Here is an 18,997-nt window from a genome sequence, read left to right on the forward strand (position 1 = left end):
TTGACATATAACAATAGTATGATACAGCTAGACTGATACCTCTTGAAATAGCAATAGTGGTCAGCATTGCACTTCTGAAAATCTTTCTTGTGCATAAAGTTGTTAAATTTTCTATACCATTGCTTGGGAGCTTGTTTGAGACCGTACAAGCTCTTCTTCAATTTGCACACAAGATCCTCTTTACTTTTATTGAGAATCCTTCTAGTTGTTGTATGTAAATCTCCTCATCAAGATCACCGTAAAGAAATGTCATCTTCACATCAAACTACTTGAGATGTAGGCCCTCTGAGGCAAAAATGCTCAAGACTGATTTGATTGTTGTTAACTTCACAGTTGGTTCAAAGATGTCAATGTAGTCAAATCCTTCCTCTTGCTCGAAGCCTTCAACTACCAATCAGGATTTTTACCTCTTGAATATATCATGTTCTTCTTTGATCCTGTACACTCACTTGTTATGAAGGGTCTTCTTACCTTTGGGCAACTTAGCTAGTTCCCACATTTTGTTGGAGTTAAGGGACTTCATCTCGTCCTTCATTGCAAGGTCCTACTTGCTCGAATCTCTCACCTAACATGCTTCATCATAGTATTTGGGTTCTCCTCCATCTGTAAGAAGTAAATAATTCATATACCTCTTATTTGGTACATGGAGCAAAGAAGATCTCCTAAGCTCAGGAATTGGAGTATAAGGCAATGGTGCGACAATTTGCTCCACAGGTTCCTCCGCCTGAGGAATCTCGGTGTTTTTCTATTGTGTCTCCTTTGCCTAAGGATCCTCAGTGTGTTATGTCCCAAAACCTTCTGGGACATTATCCAAGTTTGCATAGGTTGTTTCATTATGAACTGGTTCTATGGGTTATGTTGGTTTTTTTGTGTGTTTGTCTTTGTACATCACCTTTTCATTAAATATCACATCTCCACTTCTGATCACCTTCTTATTTTCATCATCCCAAATGTGATACCATACTTATCTTCACCATAACCAACAAAGGTGCATTTTCAGGACTTTGGATCAAGCTTGTTTTTGACATGATCATTAACATGCACATATGCTACACAACCAAAAACTTTCAAAAGTGAAAGTCTCACCTCTTTTCCGCTCCATACCTCTTCTAGTATACTATGGTCCAATGGTACTGATGGACTCCTGTTAATTAAGTATGCATGCTTCTGGCTTTTTCAGTCAATGATCGGTTCATTTGCTCAGCTATGTCGTTGTGCTAAAGCGTACTTGGCATAGTTCTTTCCATCCTGATACCATGCTCATAGCAGAATTTCTTGAATGTGGTGTTTTCATACTCACCACCGTTATCGGTTTTCAATTTCTTGATTTTCAAGCTAGTTTCATTTTCAACCATTGTTTTCCAAGTCTTGAAAGCATCAAAGACATCAGATTTGTATTTCAGAAAGTAAACGCATACCTTCCAAGAATGATCATTAATAAATGTCACGAAGTAATTCCTTCCACCTATGGATGAGATGATTGTCGGTCCCCACATATTTGAGTGGACTAGTTCAAGTCTCTCTTTCTTTGGGGTACTGGTGTATGTCTGGAAACTGACCCTCTTCTTTTTCCTGAGTGTGCAATCATCGCACATATCAATCTCTACTGACCGTAGATCACTCAACTTTCCCTTTGGGTGCATCACCCTAAGTCTCTTCTCACTCACGTGACTGAGTCATTGATGCCAAATGTCGCTATCGTCATTTCCTGTAATAACTGAATAAGCATACATGCATTAGAAGTCACATAAAGCATTCACTTTCCTTACCTCATGCAATCGTCAGTGCACCCTTTGAAATCTTCCATTCATCACCAATGAATTTTGTGGTGTATCCCTCATCTTCCAATTGTCCAACAGAGATCAAGTTCTTTCTCAAGTCTGGAATATATCTGACATCCTTCATCTTCCATACGGACCCGTTCATCTTGATCTTCGGTTATGTCGCAAGGTTGATCATTGCCAAGGTATACCTTACCGAAATCACCTGGTATATGCTTCTCTAGGCAATCTTTACAGCAAGTGGCATGAAATGAGGTTCCAGAGTCCAAGACCCAAAACTCTTCTTGCTTTCCAAAGAGCATATCAACATAGCTTCTCTATAGTCACCACCTTTATCAACATATCTATCGAATTTCTATTATCTTGGATATTTTTCATTGTCAACACTCCATCCTTTAACAGAGACTAGATGAAATGATAACGTAATCCAATGTGTTTGGTTATGAAATTAAATGCAGAGTTCTTTTCTAGATGTATCACACTCTGACTGTTTCTGTATAAAATATTTCTTTCCTACTTTATTCCGATCTCTTTTAACAAAACTTGAAGCCAAATCATCTCTTTACTGGCTTCTATCATTGCTACATACTCAGCTTCTATAGTGGATAAAACAACAATCTTTTGTATCTGTGACATCCGTTTAACAGTTGTTGTGCCAATAGTGAACACATATCCAGTGGTGCTACTGTGATGATCAATTTCACCTGCAAAATCGACATCAACATATCCTCGAATTTTCAAATCTCCTTTTCCAAAAGATAGGCACTTATCAATAGTGCCACATAAATATCTGAAATTCCACTTCACTGCTTCCCAGTGAGTTTTCCTTGGATTTGACATAAACCTACTGACAGCTCCCACTACTTGACTAATGTCTGGTCTAATACCAACCATAACGTACATAAGACTTCCAATGGTTGAGGCGTAAGGTACCTTAGCCATGAAGTCCTTCTCTTCATCTGTCTGGGGAGCTTGATCCTTGGGGAGACAAAAGTAACCGGCCAATGGCGTATTTACTGCCTTAGCGCTGCTCATGTTGAATCTATGTAAAACATAGCTAATATACTCTGACTGAGATAACCACAACATTCCCTGTTACTTATCTCTGGAGATCCGCATCCCAAGTATCTACTTGGTTGAACCCAAGTCCTTCATGTCAAACTCGCTTCTCTAACATTTTCTACTTCAATTTCTTGATTTATCCTATATCTGGTCCAGCAACTAACATGTCATCGACATATAGCAATAGCATGATATATATATAGCTAGAATGATACCTCTTAAAGTAGCAACAGTGGTCGGCATTGCACTTCTGAAAATCTTTTCTGTACATAAAGCTGTCAAATTTTATGTACCATTGCCTGGGAGCTTGTTTGAGACCATACAAGCTCTTCTTTAATCTGCACACAAGATCCTCTTTACCTTTTACTGAGAATTCTTCTAATTAGTGCATGTAAATCTCCTCATCAAGATCAGTGTGAAGAAATTCTGTCTTCACATCCAACTACTCAAGATGTAGGCCCTTTAAGGCAACAATGCTCAAAACTGATCTAATGGTTGTTAACTTGACAACCGATGCAAAAATGTCAATGTAGCCAATTCCTTCCTTCTGCTCAAAGCCTTTGACTACCAATAGGGCTTTGTACCTCCTAGATCTGTCATGCTCCTCTTTTATCATGTACACCCACTTGTTGTGAAAAGTCTTCTTACCTTTGGGTTAGCTAGTTCCCGTGTTTTGTTGGAGTGAGAGACTTCATCTTGTCCTTCATTGAAAGCTCCCACTTGCTCGAATCTCCCGCTTAATATGCTTCCTCATAGCATTCAAGTTCTTCTCTATCTGTAAGAAGAAAATAATTCATATACCTCTTATTTGGTACATACTGCTGAGAAGATCTCTTAAGCTCCAGAGCTAGAGTAGGAGGCGGTGGTGCGACAATCTGCTCCACAGGTTCCTCTTCCTAAGAAATTTTGGCATTTTGCTGTTGTGTCTCATCTACCTGAGGATTCTTGGTATTTCGCTGTTGTGTCCTGACACTTTCTAGACATCATCCAAGTCTACATAGGTTGTTTCATTCTGAACTGGTTCTACGGGTTCTATTGTGTGTCTGTCTTTGTACATCACCTTTTCATTAAAGATCACATCTCTGCTTCTGATCACCTTCTTGTTTTTATCATCCCAAATGCAATTCCCATACTCATCTTCACCGTAACTGACGAAGGTGCATTTCCAGGACTTTGGATCAAGCTTGTTTCTGACATAATCATTAACATGCACATATGCTACATAACCAAAAACTTTCAAATAGAAAGTCTCACCTCTTTTCCACTCCATACCTCTTCTAGTAGATTGTTGTCCAATGGTAATGATGGACCCCTATTAATCAAGTATGCTGATGTATTGACTACTTCTGTCGCGAACTACTTGGGTAAGCCTGACTGTATACACATGCTTCTAACTCTTTCAGTCAATGTTTGGTTCATCCACTTGACTACGCCGTTGTGCTGAGGCATACCTAGCACAGTTCTTTCCATCCTGATACTATGCTCATAGCATAATTTCTTGAACCGGTTTTATCATACGCACCACCGTTATCAGTTCTCAGCTTCTTGATTTTCAAACCAGTTTCATTTTCAACAATTGCTTTCCAAATCTTAACAGCATCAAAGACATCAGATTTGTATTTCAGGAAGTAAACTCATACCTTCCGAGAATGATCGTCAATAAACGTCATAAAGTAATTCCTTCCACCTAGGGATAAAACGGTCGTCGGTCCCCATACATCTGAGTGGACTAGTTCAAGTCTCTTCTTCTTTAGGGTACCGATGTATGTCTGGAAACTAACTCTATTCTATTTCCCAAGTATGCAATTCTTGCACATATCAATCTCTACTAACCGTAGATCATTCAACTTTCCTTTTGAGTGCATCACCCTGAGTCCCTTCTCACTAATGTGACCAAGTCGTTGATGTCAAATATTGTTATCGTCATTTCCTATAGCAACTGAAATAGACATACATGCATTAGAAGTCACATAAAGGGTTCTACTTTTCTTACCTTGTGCAATCGACAGTGCACCCTTTGAAATCTTCCATTCATCGCCAATGAATGTTGTGATGTATCCCTCATCTGCCAGTTGACCAACTGAGATGAAGTTCTTTCTCAGGTCTGGAATATATCTAACATCTTTCACTTTCCATACTAACCCATTCATCTTGATCTTCACAATTCCCTTGGCAGTTATGTTGCAAGGTTGATCATTACCAAGGTATACCTTACTAAAATCACCTGGTATATACTCCTCTAGGCAATCTTCACTACAAGTTGCATTAAATGAGGCTCCAGAGTCTAAGACCCAAGACTCCTTCTTTCTCTCCAAAGAGTATATCAACATATCACCTTCTTCTGAAACAACATTTACTTTTGTCTTTGCCTCATATTCCTTTCTTGGATCTTTGCACTAGTTTCTGAAATAACTTAACTTTCCACAGTTCCATCACTCTATATTATTTGTGCCTTGGGAACCTTTGGGATTTCATGATCTGGACCGCCTAGACCTAGATCTGTTGCGATTAATTGATCGGTCATGCCTGCTTCCTTTCCATGAATCTCTTCCTCAGCTTTCCACATTCAATGCTGAACTTGAAGTGGAAGCAATGTTTGACATCATGATCTCTTCCATCAAAATCATGCTAACGACTTCATCAAAATTCAGCTTTGATTTTCCTGCAGAACTACTGATCGCGGCAACAATACCTTTCCAACACTCAGGTAACTGACTAAGAATCAATAAGGCATGGATCTCACTATCAAACTTGATTTCAACTGAGGCGAGTTGATCTGATAGCTCGTTGAAATTATTTAGATGTCTACTTAAACCTTCACCTGCAGACATGTTTATGGTAAATAACTTCTTCATTAAGTGTACCTTATTGGTGGTTGATGACTGCTTATACATGTTGGAGAGCGCATCTATAAGAGACTTGGTGGTTGTCATGTGCTTGATATTAAAGGCAACAGACTCTAATTTGCCAACGTCATCCTAATAGCTTTGAGAGCTTTTCGATCAAGCAAAGCCCACTCATCCTCCTTCATGGATTTGGCTTTCCCTTTAATGGTAAGTGCAACTCCTTACCAAATATTAGTGATGAATCTAAACCGTCACTACTACCCTAATATTAATGATGAATTTTACAAACCGTCACTAATAGTATCAAATAATAAATAAAAAGTTATTAGTGACAAATCTAAACTGTCACTACTACCCTAATATTAGTGACGAATTTTACAAACCGTCACTAATAGTGTCAAATAAATTTTTTTTTAAATTTTTTAAATAAAAAACTTTTAGTGACGAATCTAAACTGTCACTAATACCCTACTATTAGTGATGAATTATAAAAACTGTCACTAATAGTATCAAATAATTTTTTTTATTTATTGATAAATACTAGTAGTGATGGTTAACTATCCATCACTAATAAGTGACTTTTAGTGACGGATTAAATTCGTCATTGATACCCCAAAATCGTTGCTAAAATTTTTCTGGCTCGAAAAAATGTTTCCCGCGCGATTTTTAGTGGTGAAAGTATTAGTGACAGTTCTAAAACCATCACAAATAGTGTTGTATTAGTGACGGCTGCAAAAACCGTCACTAATGCTTACACTATTAGTGACGATTCTTAAAAATTGTCACTAATATAAACTTTTAGTAACGAAATTGAATTTTCCACTAATCATTTCGTCACTAAAAACCAGTTTTTTTGTGGTGTAGTCCTCGATCCGCATCTTTCAGAAACTGAAGTTGGTGCCGTCAAACATCTCAATTTTTGAGCTATTTTCGTTCGACATCTCGATTTGTCGATTTAGAGATGGAATCAGCTCAAATGGATAGCACGGTTGGATTCGAAATGGCTGGAAACCTCAGAAATGGTTCAAGTAGTTCAAAAAAAATACTTGAAATGACTCCGAAAACCTAGTCAAACCTTCTGATCAAAATCGATCAACTTTCTATTAAACTTAACGAAATATACTCACTTAACCGAATATTCTGACATCATTACTGACAACGTTAATTAACGTCGTTAACTAACTGCTGACATGATAGGTGGGACCCAGTGATGACGTGGCGCTAACGTGGCAAGTGGGGCCCAATGATGATTGTACTAAATTACACCAGGTAAATTCTCAGGGAAGTGGGGGTTCACAATGGACCACTTAAGTCCCCCTTTTCTAGACTAAATTTCCTTAGACACGTAATTAGTACAATATAGCTCCTAGGACCTCTGATCTGGCAACTTTGCTCCGGTCTAGAAATTTTACTCTGATCTGGCGACTTTGCTCTGATCTGCCTCTGATGCCACTTGTTAGAGATCTAGGAACAATAATCACACACACAAGCAAAATAAACACACAAAATAAGAACAACAAATTTACGTGGTTCGGTCTAATCTAACCTATGTCCACAGAGCATACCGAATATACTATAATTTAAGAGAAAAACAACAGGAGGAGACACACGTGGGCATTATCATTCCATCGCATGAAAGTTAGCTCCTCCGCGGCTCATTTTCATTTGCAACGCATCCTCTTTAAGGCCATTTAATTTTCTGTTTCTATTTAATTTGTTTTCATTTTCTCCGTTTCCATTTTAGCTTAATAGATGTAATATAAAATTGTATTAAAATTTATCTAAATCCACTCAAATCCATATCCAATGTCCAAAATCTATGCAACCAAACACAACATGAAGAGATGCCAAAAAATTTTATCCACACAAGTATTCTGTCAATATGCAAATTCTCTTTTTCAACTACAAGGACCAAGAAGAAAGAAATATATATTCTTTATAAACTTGGCACTAATTCCATGATCTAGTCCTTATTTTCAATTTTGATAAATTGAAAAATAAATAAGCTATTATGAAGTAAGTAAATTTTAATAACCTTATCTCTTTTTTATATCGCTTGTCAGTGACATATTCTTAGACATATTATCACTGAGCAGCTTTCTCAAACAATTATCTAGCAACTACATTTTTCAATTTATCAATACCAAGACCAAAGATGTTGTAGGATTTACAGGGATGATTTTGTGTTATTTCTTTGACTATATTTGTGTGGATTGAGGATCATAGAGGGTCCTTTTTTAATTTGCCATAGAGTGGCTTACATATTTTTCTTAAGTCTTTGTAGAAGTCTGAAACATAGTACAAACAGTCCAAGATCAATAAATTTGACAAGAATTGGATATATGTGTGTGTGTGTCTATATATATATAATTCAAATGAACTAGATATCTTGAACAAATTGCTAAAAAAAATTAGAAGAAGTTCTTGAATACTAACAATGAAATCTCTAAACATTTATAATTGCATATTAGGTTGCCAAGAATCAGAAGAAGTCAAAGTCTTAAATCAAATCCACATTAGATTCAAGAAAATTCAAGGCAAAATCAAGGGAATCCTATAGATGGCCAAAGTAGCATGAAGCTCTTAACCTACCACTAAGAGAAAATTGAAAGTTTTTGTTAAGGTTTTTTGGATTGTTAAAAAACTATTATTTTAGTTATTATATTTTCTATTATAAGCATATATATTATTGTTATATTTATAATAATAAATTTTTGTAATATTAAAAATAAATAAGATGTTCACTATAATATTTTTATGTCAAAATATCATAGCATAATTTATTAAAATGCCATTAGAAAATGAGTGAATTTGAACCGTCAAATATCATAATATGTTGTAATAACCATGGCTAGAAGGTATTTCTATATACAGTTTATAAATTATTTCTATAATTTAGTATCAGCCTATGTTCTCAAGTAGATATCTTGTTTTTTTTTTCTTTTTTCGTCATCTTATTTTTTTCATTTTTCCTTCATCTGCATTTGGTAACCAAATATTATGACTCCTAAAGTTTTAAAGTTTGTAAGTGCACATAAATTCGAGCCTTACTTAGGACTCCTAGAGACTGTGAATGCACTAACTATTTGCACCGAGAGAGATCTTCTCCTTAGGCACGAAATTGTTTTTGAGGACAGTGGTCCTACAACGCCTAAGCTTTTCTACAATAATTTATTCTTTACTTTAATTTAGCTATTATCTAATTACACCATAACTTTCTTAAATCTATTTCATATTGGATCTTGTAGCCCTCTCAGCCATAAAAAATCTAAATCTCGAATCGAATCCATAACAAGTTTAAGAAAACTCAAAGATAAATAAAAAAAACTCTTGGAGATGGTATAAATTAATATGAAAATTTTAACCAATACTAAAAGTTCTCACCCAAAATTTTTAATTGTTCAAAAACTATTAAAGTATAATTATTATACTATGCTATTATATTGTAGTATCCTAATATACTTTATAAAATATTATTATGAGGCAATATTGTGATTTTTAGAAGAGTAAAACTTTGCAATATTAAAAACAATGGTAACAATATCAACCATAATATATTTATGTCAAAATATCATAGCATATTGTTTAACATTATAACATTATAACAGTCATCTTATATATTATAAAATTATGAATACTCTCTATATAGAATGGTGACTTGCGCTAAAATACTCCTGAGGTCTGGCCGGATTGGCTCAAGTGGTAAGGACGATTTGTGACTTTGGTGATCCTAAGGTCACAGGTTTGAATCCCCCTTAAAAGTTTATCCTCACGAATTACTAATTATGCGTCAATGGGCAGAGGGTTTCACCCTCCAAGTTTGGGTGTCGCACCATAGTGTTCAAAGTGGCGCAATGGTGGCTGGATTCTCGGGTTATTAAAAAAAAAAAAAAAACTCCTAGCCATGGCATATAGGTTGCTACAATTTCATATTGGTAGCGTCACTCTGGACAAAAGAAGGAACATGCAAATAAATGGAGGATTCGGTTTGGCTGCAGTCGGGTCTAGCTGCCGCAAAGTGGCTGATCTCTCAACCGTCCGATCACAAACTAGGATTTGGCGCAGCCTTACGATCATGAATGCCGCCTACTTATATTCGTTGATCTTGAGTTATGTGGGATTCACATGATCCAAGGGCTTAGATTTGATCTAAGGTGAAAATTTTGTGATGAGCAAGGGTCTTCAGTGGGCCCAAATAATGCAATTTGTTGGGCTCATATGGGACCCAGCCCATGGGCCCAAAGTTTAGTGGTAGAGAAATGATAAGGACGTTGATAATAGAGGACAAAAATGGTTATTTATTTTAGCAAATAAGGAAGCTCATGTCAGGCAAAGAATATTAAGAGGGTCCCACTTAGAAGATCTTAATTTGAGAGGTCATTTTAGTAAAATCATTAATCTTTCTTTTCTATTGAAAATTATGAAATTAAACTTTAAGCAAAATATTTTTTATACAATTTATGAAAAAGATCATTGTGAGCTTGTGGTCTTAGAATATTTCCAAGTCCAATTCTTAATTTTTTAAAATTTTTAATTATTTAATTATGCAACTAATTTATGGTTAGTTGGTAGGCTCTTAACAAATTCATTGGGCTGAGCACAGGCCCAATATGGGCCTGAATTCCCAAATTGAGCCAAGTTGAGCCTTAAAGTTAGCACATACCCACTATGGGCCTTAACTTCTAAAAATAAGCCCAGTAGGGCACTAACTAACATTTGCTCCAAATTAGTTGCAAAGCTGGCCTGAGGGCTTGAGGATGGCTGGAAGCGGCCCTATTTTTGTTTCTTCTATATTTTGTTGTATTTATAACTCTAAATTGTAAATGAAATATTATACAATTTGCCTAATGCATGAAAATATAAACATGGTGGTGAAGTTGAGTGAAGTGGAGGCCCCATCCAAAGAAAAAACCAAAACAAAAACACCCTAAAAAAACCTCAAATCGAAATAAAAAAAGGGTAAAAAATCCTTAATTTTGCTATATAATGACCAGGTCAAATGGGGTTTATATATATATATATATATATATATATATATATATATATATATATATTTTCTTCACATTTCAAGCCGTATAGCTTATTAGTACAAACAATCGCTTACTAGTCGTTAAAGGTAAGAAAAAGATCGTTACAAGCAAAAATTTTCAGACTGTTCAACTGCCTTCAGGAGCCAGTGCCGGCCTGACCTTAAGGTCGTTGAGGTGTTTGCCTACCCCAAATTTTTTTTTTTAATGTAATAATGTTAACTTTATTTATGATATTATCTTCTCATACATTGACTTTCCCACTATCAAGTAAATGAAATTGTATTTTAAAATGTAAAGTAAATACAATTTAATTCTTTCTTTTTCAAGTCTCAATATATTTATAAAAAAAATATATTGTTTTCCAAATGCATTTATTGCTTATAAAATTTATTAATGACACCTGTGACAGTAGCTTCTGTAGAAAGAAGTTTTTCAAAATTTGAACTTATAAAAAATTATTTGCGATCAATTATGTCACAAAAAAGATTAAATGGATTCGCTATGTTATCAATAGAAAAAAAAAATACTTGAAAATCTTGAATATAAAACTTTAATGAGTGATTTTGCATTTCAAAAAGTTATAAAAACTAATTTTAAATAAAAATAAAAATTAAACAAAATATTAAGAGTCGGCCCTGTCAGGAGCTGGTCGGCTTCCTTTGGCCTTTGCCGGGACTAGTCGACTACCCACCTAGGACCAATCAACCACCCCCTATGGCCGATTGACTACCCTTAGCACAAGGTCAGGGTTTAGTATTCCACTTATTCCCTTTTTGCGAGTTAAGGTCTATTAGTACTGTCTTATATTTGTTTTAAGGATTTACAAGTTGAAGTGCATTAAAATGAGAGAGAAAAACTACAAATAAATCAAATAAAGTCTTCAGCTTATGCTCTCATATTTTCAACTTTACTTCAACTTTAATGTTTTAATATTATAGAAAAACAACTTAAACATCAAGTCAGTAGTATTAAATCGTTTGTTATCATCATAACTAAGATAATATGACCTTGAGGGTAATACTTACAACTTCTGTGTCACCTAATTGATAATCGATTCCATCCTTTAGACAATTTGTATCTCACCTACAATGTTTGACTTATATCTCTCTTGGACTATTCTCCTAGCACAAACCCACTATGGGCCTTAAATTCCAAAAATAAGCCCGGTTGGGCGCTTACTAACTTGGACTCCAATTTGTGGGCGCAAGTACTTGGAATGCTAGCCCGAGAGCTCGAGGATGGCTAGGAGCAGCCATATTTTTGTTTTTTCTAGTTTTTATTGTATTTATAACTTTAAATTGTAAATGAAATATTATACAATTAGCCTAATGCATGAAAATTCTAAAAAGGGCGATGAGGTTGAGTGAATTAGGGGGCCCACCCATAGTGCAATAGCATAGAAAAAGGACTTAGATGGCGCCGATTGCAACTTTTTCAAAAAAACTGAAAACACCCTAAAAAAGCTATAAAAAAAAAAAAAAGGTAAAAACCCTAGATTATTTGTCGACTGCCTCTGCCTCTGCCTAGGCCAGTCAACCGCCCACTAGGGCCAATCAACTACTCGTAGAACAAGGTCAACGTTCAGTCTTCTAGTTATTTCCTTTTTGCAGGTTAAGGTCTATTAGTATTGTGTCTTAAATATCTATTTTTAAGGTTTTATAAATTGAAGCATCTTAATTAAAATAAGAGACAAGTACTACAAATAAATCAGACAAACACTTCAACTTCTTCTCTCAATTTTTTAACTTTACTTCAACTTCAATGTTTTAATATTATGGAAGAACAACTTAAACATCAACTCAGTAGTACTCAGTAAATTTTTATCATCATAATTAGGATAATGAGACCTTGAGGGTAACACTTACAATTTCTATGTCACCTAAGTGATAAGAAAATCCATCCCATTAGACAATTTGTGTCTCTCCTACAATGTTTGACTTATGTCTCTCGTTAGACTATTCTCCTAGCACATACCCACTATTGGCCTTAAATTTTAAAAATAAGCCCAACTGGGTGCTTACTAACTTGGACTCCAACTTGTGGATCCAGGTACTTGGAAAGCTAGCCCGAGAGCTCAAGGATGGCCAGGAGCAACCATTTTTTTGTTTTTTCTATTTTTTTTCTTTTTTTGTATTTATAACTCTAAATTGTAAATGAATTATTATACAATTAGCCTAATGTATGAAAATTCTAAGTAGGGCGGTGAGGTTGAGTGAATTGGGGGCCCCACATATAGTGCGACAGAACAGGCAAAGAACTTAGACGACACTGATTGCAACCTTGTCAAAAAAAAAAAAAAAAAAACACCCTTAAAAAAGCCTCAAATCGAAAAAAAAAAAAAGTAAAATCCCTAAAATTCGCTATATAATGACCGAGCCAAATGGTGTTTCTACAGCATATATATATTAGATGAAAACGAGTCATTTTCTTCCATTTGAGCCTTTTAGCTTGTTTGTCCAGTCAATCACTTACCAGTCGTTAAAGGCAAGAAAAAGATCATTGTAAGCAAAAACTGGCAAACTGTTCAACCGCCTTTAGGAGCTGGTTGACCGCCTGTGGCCTTTGCCTAGGCTAGTCGACTGCCCCACTAGGGCCAATCGACCGCCTCCTGGGGCCGATCGACATCTCATACCACAAGGTCAAGGTTCAATCTTCCAATTATTTCCTTTTTGTGCTATTAGTACTATGTCTTATATTTTTCTTTTAAAGTTTTACAAGTTGAAGTACATTAAAATAAGAGTCAAATACTACAAATAAATCAAAAAAAGTCTTCAACTTCTTCTCTCAAATTTTCAACTTTACTTCAACTCCAATGTTTTAATATTATAGAAGAACAAGTTAAACATCAAGCTAGTTAATAGTATTCAATAGTTTTTTATCATCGTAATTAGGATAATGAGATCTTGATGGTAACACTTACAACTTCTATGTCACCTAAGTGATAAACGATTCCATCCCTTAGATAATTTGTGTCTCACCTACAAGGTTTGACTTAGGCCTCTCTATTTTGTCACTTGAGTGACTAAGCAACATGTGATTCACCTTACATAAGCAATCTCTTTTTTAAGATAACTATCTTGCCTAAACAATCACCATCACATTCCTAGGAGATTCACAAAGATGACACAATCAATTATACAATATATGATTATATATATTGTTTTGATTCGGCTAGTTACAATTATTAAATGGACGAATCAAAACTAAATCATTGACCAAAAAATTGAAAACTATGAATTAACATTGGATTGAAAAATGGTTAATTGATTTTTTATTTTATTTTGTAATTTTTCGTGCTCATACCTACTAACAATATTTACATAAATATTTAAAAAAAAAAAAGGTTATTTTTGAGCATTTTTTTTAGAGATCTTGGGAATCTAAAAAACAAACTATTCGCTTTTTAATTAGAAAAAACAAAATTGGAAAGTTCAATTTATTTCTAACAAGTGAATAAGCCACTCAATTTTACTTGTAAATAATCTCTTGTTAAAAGTATATAACATCAAAATCAGTAAGGCAGGAATAGGTGTAAGATATATATATATATATAGCCCCCTCAAAAGAGTGCATTTTGCAGGAGGTTAATCATTGAAATTAGATATACGTTATAGTAACTAAAAAGTCTTTATCTTTCGGTAACTCAATATTTCTAACCAAGACTCAATACACTTTTGATATGCCATTCATTTAGCTGAGTCTTGAATGTGTCTTTTGAAATATTTATTAGTGTCGAAAGAAAGGAAATAGGAAAAAAAAAAAAGAGACGTGAAAAAAAAGATAGTTCTGAATGTCCCAAAAACATAATCATTAATATAAGTTATAGACATAGAGAATGTCACTTAAAAGTAAGAAAATAAAATATTTTAAAGACAAAAGTTTCTTTTATCCATTAAATGATTACAAAATTGGCATTGTCTCATAAATAAGATTCTAATAATTAGGGTACCTAACTTTCATACTTGATGTTTAATGGATTTAAAATAAAGGGGATGCACCATCCTTCCTCCCCCTCCCTTCCCATGTAATGGAACTCACAGTTATAAAATATATATATATATACCATAATTTAGCTTTCACTTTACTGCTCTTATATTTTATTTTAAGTTAGTCATGGGTAATAATGAGTAGGAGGAATGTATTTTGAAAAATAATGAATGAAAGGAAATAAAAATATAAGGAGGCCAGCCCAGTTGGCTCAAGTGATAAGGGCAAGTTGTGATTTTGGTGACCCCAAGATTACTGATTGGATTTCCCTTTGAGAGCTTACCCCGATGAATTATCAGGGGTATGTCAATAGGCAGACGGCTTTGACTCCCCGGGTTTGGCGCCGCACCATAGTATCAAAAGTGGCGCAATGATTTTTAAGTCCCCAGATTATCAAACATATATAAGGAAATCTTTTGCACATTAAATTAATTTATAATTTTAAAAAGTCATTACATAGATGGTAGATTTTTTATTTCAACTTTATAAGGGGGCGTTAACTTGCTATCACCTTAAGAAAATTACTTTAAAACCGCTCCAATCTTTTAATCTCACATTACATCACATAAATTTGTTAGGGGCGGGAGAGCACCTAAGCAATTAGCATTAATTAAAACAAAATCCTAGATGGAAAAATTAAATTAAGAGAGCGCGAATTGAGTTACCATAACCATTAACCACTAAGAGCCATGCCGACGAAAAAGCCGAACATGGCGCCTCCCACCACAGCCCATATTAAATACACCACCCTTCCTTACACGTGCGACGCCCGTACGAAAAAAATAGATCCACCCATCCCAAAACAATCCCTAAAAATAAATAAATAAATAAATAAATAAAAATTTATAATAATATTTAATTTCTTTATGTTTCCCATTTTCCAAAAAAAAAATTATAGAATAAAAACAAGAAATGAAAGTGCCGCGACATCACCAAAGAATCGCGTGTTTGCGCGCATATATAAATCCCTTCCTCCTCCCTACCTTCCCCTGCATTCACTGGCACAGAGAGAGACAGGGAGAGTGTCTGTGTGTGTGTGTATACGGTAGAGAGAGAGTGTGAGGGAGTGAGAGTAAGCAATTTCTCTGCCATCAATGCTTCTCAGGAAGAAAGCGTGACGACCTATCGCTTTTTCACGGATCTTACATCTGTGTGCAGATTGCTGCTTAGCTGCTCTATAGATTCGTAATTTGCTTCTCTGAACCCAGTGCTTGAACTCCGGTTTTTAGCTTTGTTTTTTGGTTTCTGATATATACATTGGCGTGCCTGGTGATCGGGGATGGAGCTCAGTCAGGTGACGCTTGAGATCTTCTCTAAGCTGGAGCAGAAGTGGCTTTCTCACTGTGAAGGCCGAAAGACCAGGATTCTTAGCATTGACGGAGGTCGAACTACCGGCATTGTCGCCGGTGCTGCGTTGATTTGCTTGGAGGATCAGATCCGAGCGAAAACCGGGGATTCTAACGCCCGAATTGTTGATTTTTTTGACGTTGTTGCCGGTACCGGGATCGGCGCGTTACTTGCCGCAATGGTGACGGCCGACGACGGCAACGGCAGGCCGATTTTCACCGCGAGGGAGGCTGTGAGATTCGTGGCGCAGAAGAACGCTGAGATGTTCAAGTCAAAAAGTGCCGGATTTCTCCGCCACCGGCCAAAGTTTTCCGGTAAGAATATGGAAAAGGTTTTGAAGGAGGCGTTGAGAAGAGATGACGGAAAGGTATTGACATTGAAGGATACGTGCAAACCTTTGCTTGTCCCTTGTTTTGATCTGAACAGCTCTGCGCCGTTCGTTTTCTCCCGAGCAGACGCATCCGAGTCACCGAGCTTCGACTTCGAGCTCTGGAAGGTGTGCCGCGCGACATCGGCGACTCCAAGCCTCTTCAAACCATTTCCGCTAACGTCCGTTGACGGAAAAACATCCTGCCTGGCCGTCGACGGCGGCCTCGTCATGAACAACCCGACCGCCGCCGCCGTCACTCACGTCCTCCACAACCGGCGCGATTTCCCCTCTGTCACCGGTGTCGAAGACCTCTTAGTCCTGTCCTTAGGTAACGATCCATTAAGCGCTCAGTCTCGCCGGCGACTCCGTCGCAACGGTGAGTGCTCGACCACCGCAATCGTCGACATTGTCCTCGACGGTGTCTCAGAGACCATAGACCAGATGCTAGGGAACGCCTTCTGCTGGAACCGCACGGACTACGTCAGAATTCAGGTATTTACATTTTACACAAGTTACTCTAATTTACGTCCTGTTTGGCTGCGGAGAAAAATTACCTTTCATATTTTTTTCCTTCCCTATTAATATTATTATTTTAAAAAGAATTTGTAACGGCGTTAACTGAACGTGTGTCGGTGTGCTGTTGCAGGGTAACGGCCTGGTAACCGAGAGTGGAGTGGTGGGGGAGAGAATGGAGGAGGTGTTGAGAGAGAAAGGAGTGGAGTCGTTGCCGTTCGGCGGGAAGCGGTTGCTCTCGGAGACTAACGGACAGAGAATCGAGAACTTCGTTCAGCGGCTGGTTGCGTCCGGGAGGAGCAGCCTGCCGCCCAGTCCCTGCAAAGACACCGCCGTCAGCCCTCTAGCTAACGGTCGTTAGTTCTGTCTTTTTTATTATTATTATTTTTATAAAAATTTTCTCTTTTTTTAAGAGTAGGTTTTTCACTTTTTTTCTTTTTAGCCGTTAGCTTTTTCTTCCTTTTCTTTTTTAATGTTATAGGAAAAGACTAAACTGTGTCTTAGCTTGATATGAGTAATATATAATAATAGTAACCTCTTAGTGTCTCTCTCTCTCTCCACTGTGCGGATAAATGGATGCGTAACCGACCATGAACGTTCTATTTCCTTTCTCGGTTTAATCACTGCGTTGTGTTTGGGAAACTTCAATTGACATTTATATGAAATTGAGAATTTAATGCTGATATAAAGATTGGTAACAATCCCTACATTAAATATTAATTACATATTTAGTATGTGACATTCCAATGGAATTAGACATTATCACTTAATTTTAAAATAGTTTTCATTAAAATTTATTTCATTACTTTCTTATCTTATTCTATTTCAACAACCAAACATAACTTAATAGTAATTTGGAATTTACAAATTCTAATGGCTTCATGCTTAAGCTAGTATTGGATGTAAATTATTACGATTTTTTGAGAAATCTTATATTCTTTTCGTTCTAGTCTCTCTATTTAGGTCATTAATGCTCATTAATCTTCCAAATGCAAGTCTTAGGATCTTCCTCTTAGGCAATAGATGAAAAGTCATAATTGTAGCATCGGAAGAGCCCAATATGTCTACTTTCCTAAGCTATAACGCCCCCTTATGGTAACTTAGTAACACTTAGTTTTGTAATGGTAACTTAGTAACATCACTTTTGTAAAGAGTTATAATTGACTTTGTGCTTTAATTAAAGGATACATGGGATTTTTGTGACACCCCATTAGTCGACACCTCTTATGGGTTTGCATTGAATATCCTTGTCATTTATACTCTTAATTATTTAATATAATTTTAACCATATTTTGTCTAAATATATACAAATGCATGTTACCTCTATTACAAATTATTATATAAAATAATAATAATTTTATATGTAATACTTGTTTAATTATATGTGTGAAGGAAACAACAATAAATATGATTTTATTTTCCATAAAATATGATTTTGGGATATATTTTTTAAATTCCAATGGTGTTAGATTGCTAATGAACTCCATTATTGATAAGATTATATTAATAAACTTAATATATGTAGTATCTATTTTTTGTGAGCAACAAAATTTTATCTCTAATAATGATATTTAGAGACTGTAATCAACTATCCCTAATTGACTTAATTCAAGTCAACTAATAGACTAACGATTCACCAACTATCACTAATAGGCTTTATTAGTGATGAACACTATTGGTATCTAAAAATCATTATTAATAACGGAAGCATAACCATGCTAATATTAATTATTAGTGACCCATTGTATCTGTCACTAATGTTGTTACCTCTTGTAAATTATTAGTGAAAATTTTGGATTGTTCATTAATAAGCACTGTACGTGAGGATTTTGTATTGATACGTCACTGATATATTGCGAATAGTAAGAGGAGAAGACATGAGACTAGCTATTAATTGTGAAAATGTTTGGCAACGTAGCAAGTAGGAGGGTCCTTGAGATACATAAAAGAATAGAGGAAAGGGATCACAAAGCTATCAAATAGGAAGCGTGAGAGGGGAAGGGAGTGGGATTTCTATGAAAAAGGAATGTATGAGGATGAAAAACCATCACTATAATTGTG

At 35.7% G+C, this 18,997-nt stretch overlaps 1 protein-coding gene across 1 annotated transcript; it reads left to right on the forward strand.

Annotated features, from left to right (window-relative positions):
- Positions 1-15,634: 15,634 nt before the first annotated feature.
- On the forward strand, positions 15,635-17,479 carry LOC131154905 (probable inactive patatin-like protein 9). The gene is made up of 2 exons (XM_058107722.1): positions 15,635-16,915; positions 17,070-17,479. Exons 1-2 carry the CDS (start codon positions 15,986-15,988, stop codon positions 17,295-17,297), a joined length of 1,158 nt encoding a protein of 385 aa, XP_057963705.1. The 5' UTR covers positions 15,635-15,985; the 3' UTR covers positions 17,298-17,479.
- Positions 17,480-18,997: the final 1,518 nt, after the last annotated feature.

The sequence above is a fragment of the Malania oleifera genome, chromosome 5 (genome assembly GCF_029873635.1).
Source record: "Malania oleifera isolate guangnan ecotype guangnan chromosome 5, ASM2987363v1, whole genome shotgun sequence".
Taxonomy (NCBI): domain Eukaryota; kingdom Viridiplantae; phylum Streptophyta; class Magnoliopsida; order Santalales; family Ximeniaceae; genus Malania; species Malania oleifera.

Bases quoted from the DNA above. Each gene is read 5' to 3' on its own strand.
- LOC131154905 (XM_058107722.1), top strand. From the start codon at position 15,986: ATGGAGCTCAGTCAGGTGACGCTTGAGATCTTCTCTAAGCTGGAGCAG. The intron at 16,916-17,069 runs GTATTTACATTT...GTGCTGTTGCAG, and splicing joins CGGACTACGTCAGAATTCAG to GGTAACGGCCTGGTAACCGA.